Below are 18,263 nucleotides of genomic sequence, written 5' to 3'. Positions count from 1 at the left end.
TCCTCCCATTCCTCCTTTTCCTCTACTTACTCTTCCATCTTTTCGTCCTTCTACTCCTTCCCCTTCTACTTCTAATTCTCCTCTTTCTATTTCTCTTCTTCCTTCTCCTCCTCCTCTCTTCTTTCCTCTTACTCTTACACCTCCGTCTTCTTCATTTTCTTCCCCTCCTTCACCATCTTCTTTTCTTCCATCCCCGCCTTCTTGCCCTTCTACCACTCCTTCTCTTCCTCCTTCTTTGCCTCCTCCTCCTTCTCCTTCTCCATTTTCATTCTCCTCCTCCTCCTCCTCCTCCTCCTCCTCCTCCTTCTCCTCCTCCTCCTCCTCCTCCTTCTCCTTCTCCTCCTCCTCCTTCTCCTTCACCTCCTCCTTGTCTTCCTCCTCTTCCTCCTCCTGCTCCTCTTCCTCTGCCTCTTCCTCGTCCTCTTCCTCTCCCTCCTCCTTCTCCTCTTCCCCCACCTGTTCCATCTTTTCCGTCCTTTCCTTTTCTATTTCCATTTCCTTCCTCAATTTTTCCTTGAGATTGTCCTTGAAGATCACTTCCTTCTTCTTCATCTCCTTCTCCTTGTTCTCGTTCTCTTTCTGGTCCTCCTCCTCTTCTTCCTCCCTCATCTGTTTCAAGATCGTTTTCATATCCTCCTCTACCTGCTTCTCCAGTTTTTTTTCTTCCTTCATTCTCCTCTTCATGGCCGCCTCGCATGTTTTTTCTTGTGCCATTTTCATCTGCTTCTTCTCCTCCTCTTCCTTGCTCTGTATTACTTTCTGGGTCATACTTATTGTTTCCTCCTTCACCGGTTCCTTCATTGCCTTCTGGTTTTAATGTTTCCTTCTTTCTTCCTCTTCTCTTTCCTTCATGGTCTTCCACTTCTTCCCTTTGTGTTCCTCTTTTTGTTCCGTCTCTTTGTGTTTCTGCTTCTCTTTTTCCTTCTTTCTTTCTGCTTCCTTTTCCCGTTTCATTGCGTTTTCCTAATCCTTTTCGATGTCTTCCTTCTTGGCCATTCTCTTTTCTGTCCTTTGCAGTATTTCTAGCATCTCTTCCTTCCCGTGACTTGCTTCCATCCTCCTGTAGGCGTTCTTGGTCCGACTCGGCGCTCCCTTGGTAACTTTGCTCACTGGCGTCTCCATCACTCTCTCCGTCAGGATTCGAGTAACTGTCAGCATCATATTCGTCATCGTCAGACCGTCCACTGCTCTTCTCATTCCTGTGTTTGTTTGCACCTGGTTCATGTCCCTTACTGCCTGCGTTATCATCATCATCTTCAGCTGCCCCTTTGCTATTCTTGGTGCCTTTGTGTCGTTTCTGGGTTGGATTTTGTCTGTGTTGTGTATTAGAATGTGTTTCAGCTCCTTCGCTCACTTCTGTTCCTTCTCTCTCCTCGAAGTGATATCCATCCTCCCTCAATTGACTGTTTTGACTTTCATCCTCTCCATTCGAGTTTACGTTTTCTGTATGCTTATCACGGGTGCGGGGTTCCTTGTCTCCCTGTGATGTGTTTCGTTTTTGTCTTTTTTCGTTTGTGTTTCTCGTGCCTTTGTCTGATGAAGCTGGAGCGTCATTGTGTTTTGATGGGAGCTTCTTTCCTCCTCCCTTCCTCTCTGTTCCTGTTATATCATTCCCTGTGGCGATGGCATCAGTCTTCGTTTCTTCTCCTTCGTGTACATTACTCTCACTGTCATTTCTTCCTTGCCCATCATCTTGACTTCCTCCGTGAACAGCTTCATCGTTTCTATTCTTTATATTATATCTTCCATCTTCTATTACATTACTCCTCGCCTCTTCCTCCTTCGTTTTACTTCTTCCTTTGCTCCTGACTTGCCTGCTGCCGTCAGTGTTGCCATCGCTGTGCTCGTAACTGTCACTGCTCTGGGGCTCCCTACCGTTTGCCAGAGTCCTCCCTTTTCTCTTGTGACCCGTTTTCCTTCTGCTACCTGAGACCTGGCCATCATCGTCACTAGTCACACCATTCCCTTGCTCACGAATCAGTCCACTCCTTTCCTCACTTGCTCTTCTTCCTTCTGCTATTCTCGCCAGGTTCTTTCGTTCTCGCCTCCCCTCACCCGTGCCTCTGTCTATGATCAGCACTTCCGTCCCGTCAATCACTATCACCTCTCCTCTGTCACTCTCCGTCTCGTTCTCCCCGTCAGCTGTGCCGTCCTTCCCGTCAGTGGTTCCTCCGTCGCTTTGCCCGTCCCCTCTCCTGTCCACGCGAAGAAGTACCTCGTTGTTCTCATTCCATAGCGTCTCTGCATCCTCTCTCGCGTCCCCCCACCTATCCTGGTCCGCCCCTCTTCTCCCATTTCCCCACCCCTTCCCCCTTTGGCCCCGAGCGTAGCCTGTGAAGGGAAAATTATTGGATTAATGACTTACACCAGAAAAGCCTCTTTGCATGAGATTTGCTTTGTTGTGCGGAAAGTTTTATTTTTTCTCGCTGGAAAATATTTAGATTTTACACGAGCACTACTACATACTTTTAATATTTTACATGCAAGCGCTAAAAATACTATTGCATGGAAGGATTTTTTTGAAATGTTCAGAAAAGAGGAAATTTTGAGTAATTTGGGTATGTTCAAGAGGGATGACGTGTAGGTAGCAGTATTCGGTAAGTATCTGGTTAATTTGAGTGTGAAAAACTAGCACCAAAATAGAATATGTGTCATACATACACACACACACACACACACACACACACACACACACACACACACACACACACACACACAAGCCTAGCAGTTACTTCTTGGATGTAATAACTTAATTACAGGTAGCAACTAGAGCCTGTGGGATAATTACTCCTCCAGGTATCATAAAACTCCACTCTCTCCCTCGCTCGCGAACTCTACTTAAAGACTTAAACCGCCCTAACATCACCACCACCTTCACCAACGCCGCCACCGCCACCGTCACCACAATGCCTGCACGTGTCCGGTCCTGCCTCAGCCTTCAAGGTCATGAAGGTACAAATCAGCAAAGTATCATGTACATTTTTTCATTTTTTCACACAAATGAAACTGACTAAGGGCTAGAAAAAAAAAAAAAAAAACTGAGAATCAAATTACTTAGCTGCTGATCACCCGATAAAAGTCAGTAATAAAAAAAAAAAATCATGTCACGATCGGTATAGTACCACTATAAATGAAAGTGCCAGCGTCGCTAATGGGAGGAAGCTGAACAACGCTTCCCATACATACTCTTCATGTATACCTACAGGCGCTATAGGCTAAATAAAGAAAAAAAATCTGGTAAGAAGAACGGAATTAAATTTTGTAAATTACCAATTGCTCCCATACATTTGCTGCACAAGAAGACGGATCAATTTTTACAAAAGAAAAGAAAAGAAAAAGGGAGTAAAAAGAATCCATTAACTATCAGGTTATGAAGAGAAGATAAATGGAGACTTCCATTAAAGGAAAAGGGTATTTCAGTTCCCGCGGTGCCACCAGAGGATTATCGCCACTAATCTCTTAAAAAGGTTTTGCTTCACTTAGACTAAATTACATATGATCTCCTTTATGACACTTATATGACAACCTCATACTCCTTATCGCCCCTTTCCTGCCTTATCCTACATGTATATCAATACACTTACACACCGATGCTATTCAAGCTACAAGCACAGATATCACGTCTCGCTCGAGCACTCTCACTGAATCAACTGACCTCCTTCAACATTTCCATCGGCTTCATTTTCTCCATCTTCATTTACGGTCTTGTCGAGTTTCCTGAAGAGTTCGTAATGCTGCAGTCTAGAGGAGGGCTGGGAAGCGGCGGCGTGGGTCTGAGAATCCGAGAACTCATTGTCTGAGGCCAGAATATTGGAGAGGCTTGGGGCATATCTCAGCAGTTCCTCACTAATTTCAAGGATGTGAATCTCTGGCTCTTCAGCTCTCGGTGGGAGGAAGTTCTTAACTTTCACCACATACTCCTGGTGTGGCTTCACCTGCGGGGGATACGTGATAGTAACAGGAAAGACAGAGGTGAATAATGGTAGAAAGGAGAATATATATATATATATATATATATATATATATATATATATATATATATATATATATATATATATATATATATATATATATATATATATATATATATATATATATATATATATATATATAAAATTTCATCCAATTTATTAATGCATTTTACATATTAGTTACAGCACAAATTATAAAAACAACGTAGCTTCAGTAACAAAATCAACTGTACATGAAAGACAAGTAAAAACGAAAGGAAAAAAAAAAGACGTTACCTGAAATTCATGAACGTCATGTTGATTTTACTGAAGCTTACCATAAAATATTCCTGTTTTCATCGATATCTGGACCCTTGATGCTCCACTTCTTCATGGGTGACTTTAACATTTGTCCTGCGCTGGACATCACGTACAGTATGTATGTAATCTTTGATTTTCGTTGTTCCTAGGTGAATGTATTTTTTTTAACTTCAAAATGCATTGAAATTGCCGGTGGTCTCCGGAATTACAGATTGGTTACTTTGCGTGTATTTCCGGTACTATTATCTTCACTGACTTGTACTTTTTCAATGATGATATTCGCTCTTATTTTTAAATAGGATCCTGTTCTGGTGTGACACACCACACGGTACTTACAATATCATTCCCGTTAAATCAATAAACTCCCTCACTAATGCAGGGTAGTAGGCCAGTCTTATAATCATGCAGTCCTGCGTTCCGGATGCTTTCGTCAAGTGGATGGCTTCAGTGTCGATAAACTATTGGAAAACAGGATGATTTGCCACTCCTACATACACTACCGCGTGCCTGCCATTCCGCAAATAACAGCCTAGAGCTCCAGAAGGCCACAGAGATCAGTCATGCACGAAACTGACCTGACATTTTTTTACCCTGTGTTCTATGCTGGCCATTGGGGCCTGACCACATGCTTTATCCCTTTATGACTGTGTTCTTAGGTGCAATATTTATGAGGTGCTGCAATGGTGTGAAGGTTATTGTTGTCATTTTTTTACTCTTAGGATGGTGTCAACTATATTTTTTTCTTGACATTTTTTGTTGTTGTTATTGGTGGTGATGGTGATTGTGATGGTGCACATTCTTCTAACGTGAGTCAGCGGTCTTCAAGTGAACGTCAATATAGTGTGTGTGTGTGTGTGTGTGTGTGTGTGTGTGTGTGTGTGTGTGTGTTACAAGATATAAGCCAATTCCTCCTCGTCACATCTGCTGAATATTTTTAACTCCCTGGATGCACAAATAATCTCATAGTTCCTAGAAAATCTATGCATTAATTCTTGAAGGATCGACATGAACAAAACATGACACTAACCTAAAGAAAAATACCCCAAACATTACCAAAATAATCATAACTCAAATAGACAATACTAGAAACTCATCAGTAAACGATCGATCCAACCTATTCACAAGACACAACAGCAAAACACGCCACCTACAGATTTACGACCTATTGACTGACTCCCTCACCTGCGTGAAGTTCCTGCCGACGCATTTGATGAACACGAAATGCTCCGGCAGGTCCTCATCTATCAGCTGACCGCGGAGTTCATGCCTTAGGTCGGCCAAGGTCAGGTCATGTGGTACTCTGACGAATCCCGCCGACACGGTCTCTTCTACCACCGTGTTCCTGGCGAGCCTCCTGAAGGGGATCCATTTGTCTTGCGGTAAAGTGTAAACGTGGAGCTCCGACAGCTGAAAGGAGAGGGTAGACTTAATTGAAGGGGATCATAGATATTTTTAGTAACATCATAAGACCCTACAACCTTTTGGAGAGCATGTTTTTGTGAGGTACCGACAGCCGGAGGAGAAGTGAAGTAAACGGAAAGAGTTTTTTGTCATCTTTTTTTTTACCCTTTTACATAAAAACATATAGTTTTACTCACAATATTAACTATTTCCTTTATCCCTCAGACTTGGTATTTCACTTTCAAGGTTGCTGAAAGAAGCTAGTTACCCTGGATGCAGTTAATTTACCTTGGACTAGGATAATGAAGCGAGTAATTTTCCATACCAAATAATGGTGTATAAACCCACCGTACTTGAATAAATAATACCCTAAGACCGCCTAGTAATTCCTCCACATTGATCGTGTTGCTCATTTGTTTGACCACGATACAAGGGTAGAAGGGAATGGGGAGGGTGTTGATATGAGTCTACAAAGAAGGGAAGAAAGGAGGAAGGAACGGACGGAGGGTGAACTAGCGTGATATAAAGAGATGGACTGAAGGGAAGAGTAGACAGGTGCAAATTATACCTTGAAAGGGAAACTGTAACACTGACCTATATACCATTGAGTTCCCGAGATGAAAGTCAATGCTGAGGGGAATAAATAACTGGTTTCGACTCTTTAATTTGCTCGGTGAGAAAGTTGATGGCGGTAAGAAGAGCAAAGGAAAGGATTCAGCAAAGGATACCGAGATGGACTATTTATGAAAGATGGAGGATATCAAAGGAAGATATAATAGGATAATGGTAAAGGAAAATAATGAGAAAGAGTCTCTGAGGAAACGAAATAAAATTGAATATATGATAAAGAATTTTGGGAGAAAAAGGAAAAAGGATACACAAATAAAAGTATATTTCACAAAATAAAGAATGAAGAGAACGAGGGAAATTTTAAAAAGAAGCAAAAAGAGAGAGAGAGAGAGAGAGAGAGAGAGAGAGAGAGAGAGAGAGAGAGAGAGAGAGAGAGAGAGAGAGAGAGAGAGAGAGAGAGAGAGAGAGAGAGAGAGAGAGAGAGAGAGAGAGAGAGAGAGAGAGAGAGAGAGAGAGAGAGAGAGAGAGAAAAAAAACGAACCAAAAGTGCGTGGGGGAAAAGGAAGGAATGAGTGGAAGTGTTGTTTTTTGGAGGAACATTGAGTTTGTGGGAGTTAGTTAAAAGGGAATTTGTTAGAAATGTTTCTGAGTCACGCAAGACCCAACCTTTCGAATCAGCACGCTGGCGTGCGTGTGCGTGTGTGTGTGTGTGTGTGTGTGTGTGTGTGTGTGTGTGTGTGTGAGAGAGAGAGAGAGAGAGAGAGAGAGAGAGAGAGAGAGAGAGAGAGAGAGAGAGAGAGAGAGAGAGAGAGAGAGAGAGAGAGAGAGAGCTTCTGAATGCTCACGACTAGGTAACACTAATCACTAAAGTAAATAAATATTAAAGTAACAAAAACACACTATATTTTGAGCACAAGCAGTACTAATACCACGTGTGACCTAGATACATAAAGGAAATAAGAGAAAATATATGAGAAAAAGAGTATCCATACTTTCAAGGTTAAATTTAGTAAACGTTTCCTCTATGATAATGATAGTGTTTAGTTAGAATATATGCGACTGTGGACGGTGATGTTACCAGAAAAGACAGTCAAAGTATAGGTTGACTGTGGGCAGGTGGGAGGCGGGGAAAAGTATTGATAGCTGGAATTCTGGGAGTAGTGTGTTGCGCTGAGCTATTATAGTGATGGTGGTGGTGGTGGTGGTGGCAAGGACACTAAGAGGAGAGTTATCGTTCCTGTGGTTGTGAGTGTGAAATGCTGGTTTATATCTAGATTTCTGTTTTTGACCTTTGCGATTGTACTGTTTGCCAATAGCGAGAGGATAAAACTGCTATAGAGAATTGAGGATAGGTAAAGAATGCGAAAGGTTAGCAGGGAAAGAAGCAGCGTGCGACAAGATCTTGAATATTCAGGTTACTGAAATATTAAGCTAGAGTACGTGTGTGTGTGTGTGCGTGTGTGTGTGTGTGTGTGCGCGTGTGTTCACCACCACGGTCGTCTGCTGGTCACCCAGCCAGTCTTCCCCATTACGGAGCGAGCTCAGAGCTCATAGACCGATCTTCGGGTAGGACTGAGACCACAACACACTCCACACACCGGGAAAGCGAGGCCACAACCCCTCGAGTTATATCCCGTACCTATTTACTGCTAGGTGAACAGGGGCCACACATAAAGAGGCTTGCCCATTTGCCTTGCCGCCTCCGGGATTCGAACCCAGACCCTCTCGAGTGTGAGTCAGGCGTGCTAACCACTACACTACGCGGTGTGTGTGTGTGTGTGTGTGTGTGTGATTCCAGGCAGAGGAGAGCGGCTGATAGTATATTCAGTAGGGAAAACTTTAGCAGTAAAGTTATAGAGAGAAATGTTTCGAAATATAGAAAGGTCTCTCTCTTGACTTAGTGACAAATAAATATGCATATGAAAATTTATAATGACACTCTCGCAAAAAAAGTAAAAAAGAAAGAGAGGAAAGTGATTTATTTAATTTACTTTTGTTGTTCCGGTATATACCACTCCATTATTTTTTCCATTCCCACATTCGTTCTGTTCTGCTTTCCTTTTTCGTTCTTACTTTTTTTTCTTTCCTTTTCCTCTTCCTGCAGCCCACCACCTACCTCCCCTCTCTCTCTCTCTCTCTCTCTCTCTCTCTCTCTCTCTCTGGTGCAGCTAAGGGCATAAAATTTCAGGAAATTATTCTGGTAAATCTTCTTACCCGACTTTTGTTTTCCCCATAACAGTAGTAATAAACAAGAGGAAGTTTTAATTTATTTCTTAGCCTTGTAAAAACAACAGGATATTTTCGATTAATTCAATGCAGCTTGTTCTAGTTGGAGGTGCTTGTCTCGCTTCTCCTAATAACAACGCCACTGAGACAAACTTAGAGTGCAATTTGGTGAATATATAAAGTTTGAATATGACGTTAAGCTTCCAGGACAGAGAGAGAGAGAGAGAGAGAGAGAGAGAGAGAGAGAGAGAGAGAGAGAGAGAGAGAGAGAGAGAGAGAGAGAGAGAGAGAGAGAGAGAGAGAGAGAGAGAGAGAGAGAGAGAGATTCACATTTGCATCGTAATTAATAACTAAATAACATATGATTATCAGTAATCTTTAACTTACCACTTATCAAAGATGAGAATCTGATAATGATAATGACAGCAGTGGTGTTGGTGGTAGTAGTGGTGATAGTGGTGGTAATGATGACGATGATGATGAAGAAGATTTTACCAGCGATTAGGATGATGATGGTGAGGATGACGCAAGTGCCAGGCAGAGAGACGTCATCCGGCCTCTAATAGTTTTTGCATTTTAGGACATAATATGTATCATTACTAAGGGGAGACCTCGTGCGACTCTTGTATTAGGCACAAAAAAATTATATATGAGGGGAAGGCAATAGAGGAAGTGGGAGGAGAGAGAGAGAAAGGAGGGTACACTGGAGGAAGGAGAAAGGAAGGACGATGAAGAAACCGGGCGGAGGAGAAAGGAGGATCGAGTGGAAGAAAGGAGAAAAGAAGACCAAGAGATGAGGAGAGAAATAGGGTAAAGTGGAGAAAGCAGAGAGGAAGAAAGGTAAGGAGAGGGAGAGAAAAAGGACGGTAAAATGGAGGAAAGAGGAAGGAAGGAAGGTAAGGAGGAGAGAGAACGGAGACTCAAGTGGAATAAAAAGAGGAGGACAGTGGGGAAGGTAAGAAGAGAGGAAGACAGAGAAAGAGAGGACTCAAAGCAACGGAACAAGGTCAAGGTCATAGAACAGCAGCAAGGGAAATAAAGATCCCTGCTAGACGATCTCTATCTCTTCTTTTTATCAAGCAACTTTATCTCTTCTTTTTATCAAGCAAGAGTTACAACACGGCGAACCATCGATTCTGGTGCATGACATTCGCTGTATTAAGGAAAGAGATGTTACTATTGCTTCTCGCTTTGATGGGATTCAAGAGCCTGAGGGTTCGTACGGACTGGCAGGAACATCAGGAGTATCTTCCCCTCCCCACTCGCTTCTCAACACGTCGCTGCGAAGTGTTAGTGTCGGTGGAAGTAGTGACGTTGCGGTTCCGGCGGATCTGTGCAATTCCCATTAATGAGTATCGAGTTCCTTGGTCTTGTGGTTGCGATGTGTGTTTTGCATGTGACAAGATGAGGATGTGCTAGAATAGTGTGTGTGTGCTTTCCATGTGACAAAATCAATATGTGTGAGACAAAAAGTGTATGTTCAATATGTGTGTGAAAAAAAAAAAGTATGTGTTTAGGATCTTAAATGATTTTCAACTCAAATTTTCATGTTTCAGCTTCGTTCCCGATGATCATTTGCTGGTTTTATGTTCTATGTTCCTATTTTTTTTCAATTTTTTTTATGTATTCTTATATTTTCCTCTCTCTCTCTCTCTCTCTCTCTCTCTCTCTCTCTCTCTCTCTCTCTCTCTCTCTCTCTCTCTCTCTCTCTCTCTCTCTCTCTCTCTCTCTCTCTCTCTCTCTCTCTCTCTCTCTCTCTCTCTCTCTCTCTCTCTCTCTCTCATTTTCCTATCTTCCCAGTTCCTCTTATAAAATTTCTTTAATTCTTCTTTACTTAATTTTTAAAATACTTTTAATGTATTTCTCCTTTGTTTCTGATGCATATCTAAGTTTCATGTATTCTATCATTACATACACTTTTTAACTTCCTTTATGTGATACCTTTGTCATTACTTTATTTTCAACATGTTTTCTCGTCTATTTCACATTCATTACTGATGAATGTATATACCAGTTTTATATATTTTATCATTTCATTTCCTTATCTTTCATTTGTAGCTTCAACGCATAATTTCACCATTATTTATGCGAGATATTTACAAGTTTCACCTATTTCAACATTTCATTTCCTCACTTTTCCGACCTCCCTATGTAATTTCTTTTTCTCCACACTTCCCCACCTCGTTTGCTTGCAGGTTCAGTTCAAGTTTCTGAATTGTTCCGCTCCTTTATTATCTCCATTAAGTGCTTCTGAGTTTCGCTAAAGAAAGCATAATAAGAATCGACAAGCTATTTACGAATCTGCAGTGCTAGTTACCTGTGTGACTATTTAGCGCTTCCTGTACAGTAGACGCGTTTCATATAAGCCGATTCACAAGGGTTGTATACTTGACAAGGCATCCATTTGTACGTCCAGCAATCACAATTCTAATTTCGCGTAATTTCAAATATCCTCTGTTGTGGCAAATTGTCATATATCTCTCTTCCTATCTGACTTCCTCTGCTTAACAAATTTCCCGCGTCACACCACGGGCTGGGTAATACTAACACGTTCACAGGAGTAATTCACAGTTTGCACAGGTAATGTCTCTCATCTCCTGGCGTGGTACGATTATGATTTCCCGTATAGAAGTGCTTGCATTGAGTTCGTTCTCTCGTTCTCTCTCTCTCTCTCTCTCTCTCTCTCTCTCTCTCTCTCTCTTTCTTTTATCTATGCTTATATTCTTTTCAGTCTAATATCTCAAACACACACATACAAAGTGTGTTGGATTTATGTATAGCACCGAATCTTTAATGACACTTCTACATTTTTGTCTTTTCGATATTATTTCCTAAAACATAATAAAAAAAAGCATCAAGTGGCTGACGCGCAAGAAGGCCAGAAAAAAAACTTCCTTTTATAAAACTACGAGGATAAAAACTACCTCGCATAAGTTTATACCCCGAGTAGGCATATTGAGTAGTAAAAACACACAAACACGAAAACGGAGAAAAAGAAAATTATGCCTATTTTCTTCATTATTTCAAGGAGTGTTTGCATCGTTCATCTTCAATTTTCGCTTTAGCAAATGGTAGTGCATGGGCAGGCAACTCACCTCCTTTCTCTCATTATCCACTTGGGGTCTTTAATGAAAGGAGGCTCAGTGTAAGACTTCAGTAAACGAGTCTCTCACCTGTACTCCGTCACGACAATATATTAGAATGTTCGTGTATCCTACTTCTGCTTCTGCTGCCACTGCTCGTGTTCCTCATCTAGCTTTAATATTACTTCTCTCTTTCTTTTATGACTCTTTCCTTCTTTCTCTTCCTCGCCTCTTTCCCTCTTCCTCTGAATTCTCTGATATATTTTTTCTTCCATTCTCTTGTTTTTACTCCGTTTTCCTCTTTCTGTTCTTTCTTTCGCTTCTGTTCTATCTTCTCTTCCATCTCTCGTTCATTCTTCTTTCTTTTCTTCGTCTCTCCCTCTTGCTCTGAATTCTCTGGTTTCCTTATTTTTTCTTCCTTTCTCTTGTCTTTATTCCGTCTTCCTCTTTCTATTCTTTCTTTTTGTCTCTTTGTTCTCTATCCTCTTCCATCTCGTTCATTCTCCTCCTACCCCCTTTATCCTCTTCCTCTTCCTGTTCCTCCTCCTTTGTCTTCGCATGTCTCTATTCGTAATATGTACTCCGGTGACCTTGACGTCTAGACAAAGCAACCATTCCTACACTTCTGCACTTCACGCCAGACAGATGAACTACACTTTAAGAGTCCCAAGAAGACTACATGATATTAACGGCATTATTATCACAGAAATAGATGAGTGGCAGAGAGTATGATTGATACAGTGGGTGTAAGAGGAGAGCTCCCCCCTCTCCGAGTGAAATGGGATGACAGAGTGGCAGAGTACGTGATGGGAAAGGAAGAAAGGGGAGTGAGAGGATTAGACTTTAGTGATTAGAACGTGCAAGAAAGGAGTGTACGGGCAAGAATAGATAAGAGTCCGTTTTTTGTCGACGGGGAAGGCGTAGGGGCAAGTGTTGGTTATAAATAGATAGATGTTATCACAGTATACGGATATCTATGTTTAGGAAACTTTATTCTCCTGAGTAGCCCTGTTTCTCTCCCTGCGTTCTGACCTTACACGTGTCGAGTGTGACGTCAAAGAAGTCACGCAACGGAGAAGTGTGTTCCTTGATCTTTACTATTAGTAGAAGTGACATTTTTTATACTTTATTTAATAACACTAACTAACTATATATATGTATATATATATATATATATATATATATATATATATATATATATATATATATATATATATATATATATATATATGTAGACAGATAGATAGATAGATAGATAGATAGATAGAAAGATACTGTGATAGGATGATAAAGAAAAAATATGTGAAACCAGTCTTGCTTAGTGTTTAGTGCGGATACTCGTAGATAATGTATACCTGACCATCATGAGGCAAAAATAGTTAAGCTGTAAAAAACTGAGTATCGCAAGTCCTCTTCGCTAGTTACCGATGGCCGCCTTGACGTGTAATATAGAGCATCGAACTCCACAAGGCCGGCCACTGCATTTTCCCTATCTGCGTGACCAGTGAAAAATATTTATACCACAGAGAGTCAGTATCAGTGTATCCCGCCACCTGTTTTGCCTTCCTATATATCCCCCTGCCTCTATTTGTGTCCGTCCATGTTATGTAATCTCTTCCACGTGTTTCACGAATCATTTTCACCACACAATACAACGTGCTGGAAATAGAAGTAAATTTTAGTTCGCGGTGCAGTAGTAATTCGATGTAACATGTGCTTGGGTCTTCTTATCAAGGAGGAAATGACAGCACAGGGAGACGTGACGGGAATGACATGCATGCAATCCAGAATGCCACTCGGAGGGGAGTAAAATAATTCATTCGTATTTCCGTTTCTAAACTTACATGACCCAGTCCCTTACTCACTTCTATAACTCAATCTCCATAGCCTTCCTCATTCATGTCTTCCTTTTCTCATTTCTCCCTCTCTCTCATAGTCCTTTATCATAACTTATATCCTAAGTGATACAGCCAGCTAATCTATCTACTCTTCTTATTATATGCACATTTAAATAACGGGACATATTGTATTATTGATTTGCAGGAATTCAGTTCAAAGGCGATTTACTGGAAGTTTCTTGATATTGTGAAGGTAAGGTGTTGGGAAAAGGGTCCAATGTTAACTGTACAAATGGTGATGAAAAAGTAAAGTTATAGACGACCTCAGTATAGGAGTGTTATCTGACAATAAGACGCTTCTAATTTACAACAAGGGACTACTCTAAGAATATGACCCAAAGCAAGTCATGCAATATTTACAAACATAATTCTCTCACCGTCAATATTAGAACACGCAGAGAAAAAAATATATATGTTAAGTACACAAAAACATTCTGGAGCTATTTCACGCTGACCTTTGAAAAAAAAAAAAAAAAAAATTACGTGACGCACATGATTTACTTTGGGCACATTAATCTTCTCTCTCTTTTCTTTTCTTCTTTTTTACATTTTCGTCTATCAAGGGTTCTTACCACCTACTCCCCACTCAGTTTTTTGTTTTGTTTCTTTTTGTTTTTTCTCGAATCATTAGAGAAGGTTAGTGACCTCAACTCCCCCACCATCTCACTACCTTACTGCCCCTTCTCCCTACCAGGTGTTCCCAAATGTCTCGCTAATGGTTGATAAATAGAGCAGGTCAGTGTATGAGTGCGATACCCGCATGTGCTGGAGGGACACGCTGCCTCCTCTCACCTTTACCAGAACACATTTTGCTCCTCATGACTAACACACTGTGATAAACACACTTACATAAACAAAAGAGGCAGACGGACAAACAGACTATTATACCTATACTATACAACACTGACATCTGTAGTACACTTACTTACATGCATACTACTGACAAAGACGCACGGACAAAGGGTCTACCATAATAAATCATACCACATCAAACCACAGCACATTACATCTCAACACACCTTAACACTCAAAATTCATTTCCTCCACTATGGAGAAATTATCTTCTAGACAACTATCGCCTCTTATTTCCAAGCACTTAATACATGCCCTCCAAACTCCCCTGATCATAATAAACTTCACGAATAACATGAATTAAGGCTTTCTTATCTTAACTTTCGCTGAATCTATTTGAGAGCAGCAAAATGTTATGTATGATCATCGTAATTTGTCTTTCCCCTTCCAAGATACTGTCCTTCTTCAGGAGCCTCGTCCGCTACTGCATCACACACACACACTCCTCCCGTGTATTGAGCGACCCTCCCACACTGTACTTCTAAACAAGCCTGCGTCAAATACTGTTCGTCGCATCGATTCTCTTCCTTTAACAGAAATTACAGTCATGATTTCTCACACGCTGGCGCAGTGTTGCCTCTTATACCACTTTCCACCGTTAACTTCATGATTACTGTTCTTTTCTGGTCGCTAACTCTATGTCTTCTCTACCACGTTCATCTTTCTGCCGTATACAAGCTTGTTATTTACTCCTCGAAATTCCACCTTCTAGCTTCACACAGAGATATTACTCCGTCATCATACCTTTGTTCATTCTTCTAATGGAAGTGTTGACTAGTGTCTTCAACCCTACAGTCACTTCACTCGTACGTCGTACAACGTTCTGTCTGCTTTTTTTATTATTGCTTATAAATATGTAGAGTCGAGTATTACTGTACAACACTGACAAGCATTGCTGGTTCTGTCATGTATCTTGTGATTCTTTCCTTCTTAAGTGAGTTTTAGAGGGATTATTTTTTCCTGGTTTATTCTTTATAGGTCTTTCTAGGTATAATTTTGTCATAACACACACACACACACACACACACACACACACACACACACACACACACACACACACACACACACACACATACAAACAAACACACACACACACACACACACACACACAATCATAAAATTCTTCCCCTCGGAAGCTCTTTCCGTGCACCCATAAACCTTCAGATACCAACATAACTAACACGCACTCCTCTCCTAAGCGACAGTCCCCTACACCGATCATTCTCCTCTGCACGCTATACAGAAAATCCATTCTGTTTCCATATAAGACTTCACTCGTCAAGCCTATGGGACCGTTGTGTTTGGCTACCTACACTTCGCTGTTTGCCCCACCAGCAGCTCGGGCACAGATCGACATACTACGTCAATTATTCATGTCCATGGATTGACTGGACAGTAGAGAGGCGCAGGTGTCTAGCCACATGTGCTGCCCCGGGCCCTGGCATGGTGCAGCGTGAGGGAAGGGAAAGGGGAAGGTTGGCAGGATGGGAGGACAGTTAAGTCAGTAGGGGTTGCGACAGTCAGCTGCTGACGTGCGTATCGCTGATATTTTTTGGTTGAAAATAAAATGTTTAAGACTGATGGGACATTGGAAATATTATGATGGAATGTATATGATATTTTCCAGAAAATAATTGAAATGGTGTCCACTTTTTACCTCTGCTTTGTTATGACTTATTGCATTTCTAAGTCACTGAGATTTATATAGATATTTCTTGAAGTGAGGTGGTATACAACGCATACAACTAGGACACACAAGCATACACACACACACACACACACACACACACACACACACACACACACACACACACACACACACACACGAGTATTTAGAATTTTAGATTAATGATTGAAATTCGAAAACAACCTTTCAGGAAAATAAGTAAAAAGTGTGTGTGTGTGTGTGTGTGTGTGTGTGTGTGTGTGTGTGTGTGTGTGTGTGTGTGTGTAGCACCAATTATGGAAAATTTTTGTGTGCTCCAGCCCGCGCGTCGCCCCGCGGACCATAAAACACAGCACGCGTGGACAGTATACGGTGACGGTTGGTCCGATATGACAATAAAATATTTTTGAGTTCCACGAGTTGGAATAAATATTTTTCCACAATGGATTAACAAAAATCGCTTCGAATTCGTCCTCCAAGATTTTTTTCGTGTGACACAAAGTTTTGTGATTCCTGCCAAACAGAAACAGGACGACATGACACTTTTGCATCGGTTTATCTATTTGAACTGAATTTCATAAGCTGCAGATATCAATTGCAATACAATTTCAATTGGCCATATTAGATTGTAAATAATTAATACAACATTTTATAAATCTACAGAGTCAACTATTTCACGAGAGCGCATAAACTTGTACCTTCCTGTACCGCGGCTGTACGGCTGTACCAGTACCTTCCCACTCACCAGATCAGAAGGTGTGCTAGTGTGGCGCTCCTCGGCCGCTACCTGCTGCACCCGCCGATGCATGCTGGTGTGGACAGCCTCGTGTCACAGAGGCGAGTGGCCACCGGGAGTCATCACCACATTACGAACTTTACAAGGATGGATCACCATTTAACAAGTAATTTCACATTTCACTGTATTTTCTTTTCTTTCTTTGTCATGAGTAACTGGGGATGTCAATGACCTTTCAATATGAAACATTACAAAAAAAGGTAGCCACAGTTTAGGAACATCATTTAACCATAAGACTTGTGATTATGAACAAATAATCTGCGTGACACGTGGACAACAGCACGCGGAACATCTGATCATCTCTTGTATGGACGTAAGTTGATCACTAATGATATATTTCCAAGCTCTCGTGCGGTGACAACTTGGCAATGGGATAGCCACACAAGCACTGCCTTGCCGCGGCCTCATCCAGCCAAGCCCTCACGCGGCTGACGGGGCACGAGGGGCGCCCCAGCGGGTGGTAGCGGCGGGCCCATGCTGACTGAGTGGCCCCCTCACTGAGAGACCGAACGTGCCAGCTGAGCAGCTTTGTTTGTAGTGTTACCATAGCGACCGCGAGAGGCCCTCCATCAGCCCACTTAAGTCCTACACCCAGGAGCAAGACGGTGCACTACTCTGTTATCCTGAAGTGACATCTCTGAGACGGAGAGGACTAGCGAGGGGGCACGGAAGATGCTGACACGTGCAGTACGTGTAGCGCTCTAACCACAAATGAAGAGAAGAAACGGAAGGATAGAACGTGCGACTGGGTATTGATCATATGATAGTTCGTCGCCACTTACGATTCATATACTAAATTACTTACCACTTGTACCAGACTCATGCACGACCCCGCCTTGTTATCGCCGCGTCTCGTCACGCATGAACATGGAGACACAACCGCTGAACTCGTGTCTCCCCAACAAACCGAGTAATGCACTGCTGTTCAGCGAATACACGCACAGACAGGAATAGGAATGCAGATCAAGGGAGACACTGCCCTATTATTATTTCACACTCAGATAAAATAGGAGCAACGCAAACACTGGAAGATTAGACTAAATTTACAGTGAGGCATCGCAACAAGTATACAAAAACAAAGGAATGGATAAAAACAGGCAACGTGAAGAATGAAGCTCGATAGGTCCCAGGAATTTCTGAGACGATGAGAGGAAGCAACAAACATAAAATAATTCTGAGAAATGGAGACAGGTGGTTAAGTAGGAAGACCTAATAACTCGCGAGGAAAATTACGCATATTTCGCGAAATTATTTTGTTTTGCATTGAATATTTTAGAAAAGCATTCGGAAAGTCTGGAAGATTTCTCGAATTCAAAATATCTACACTTATGTAATGAAGCATAATTAAACATTATTCAAGCGATAACATATCAGCTTAATGACAAGAAAGAGTAATAATATTTTATCCCTTCCTCCAACTAAGTATTGGCGCATTAAGAAATTATGTGTGGTTGAGTGTCTGAGTGATGGAATACCGCTATACCAAAGAGATTACATAGC

At 41.5% G+C, this 18,263-nt stretch overlaps 1 protein-coding gene across 1 annotated transcript; it reads right to left on the bottom strand.

Moving 5' to 3' along the window:
• Positions 1-209: 209 nt before the first annotated feature.
• On the bottom strand, positions 210-17,369 carry LOC123498788 (uncharacterized protein DDB_G0290685-like). Its single transcript, XM_045246213.1, has 5 exons — positions 16,713-17,369; positions 5,454-5,678; positions 3,656-3,935; positions 457-2,331; positions 210-223 (listed from the first exon to the last, which is right to left on the bottom strand). Exons 1-5 carry the CDS (start codon positions 16,773-16,775, stop codon positions 210-212), a joined length of 2,457 nt encoding a protein of 818 aa, XP_045102148.1. The 5' UTR covers positions 16,776-17,369.
• Positions 17,370-18,263: the final 894 nt, after the last annotated feature.

This window comes from Portunus trituberculatus, chromosome 48 (genome assembly GCF_017591435.1).
Source record: "Portunus trituberculatus isolate SZX2019 chromosome 48, ASM1759143v1, whole genome shotgun sequence".
Lineage (NCBI taxonomy): Eukaryota > Metazoa > Arthropoda > Malacostraca > Decapoda > Portunidae > Portunus > Portunus trituberculatus.
This window is presented reverse-complemented; position numbering and strand designations above follow the sequence as displayed.

Coding starts and splice junctions, on each gene's coding strand:
- LOC123498788 (XM_045246213.1), bottom strand. CDS start 16,775: ATGCATCGGCGGGTGCAGCAGGTAGCGGCCGAGGAGCGCCACACTAGC. Junction 5,679..16,712: donor CTAGCACACCTTCTGATCTG/GTGAGTGGGAAG, acceptor CTCTCCTTTCAG/CTGTCGGAGCTCCACGTTTA. Junction 2,332..3,655: donor CGATGGAAATGTTGAAGGAG/GTCAGTTGATTC, acceptor TTCCCTTCACAG/GCTACGCTCGGGGCCAAAGG.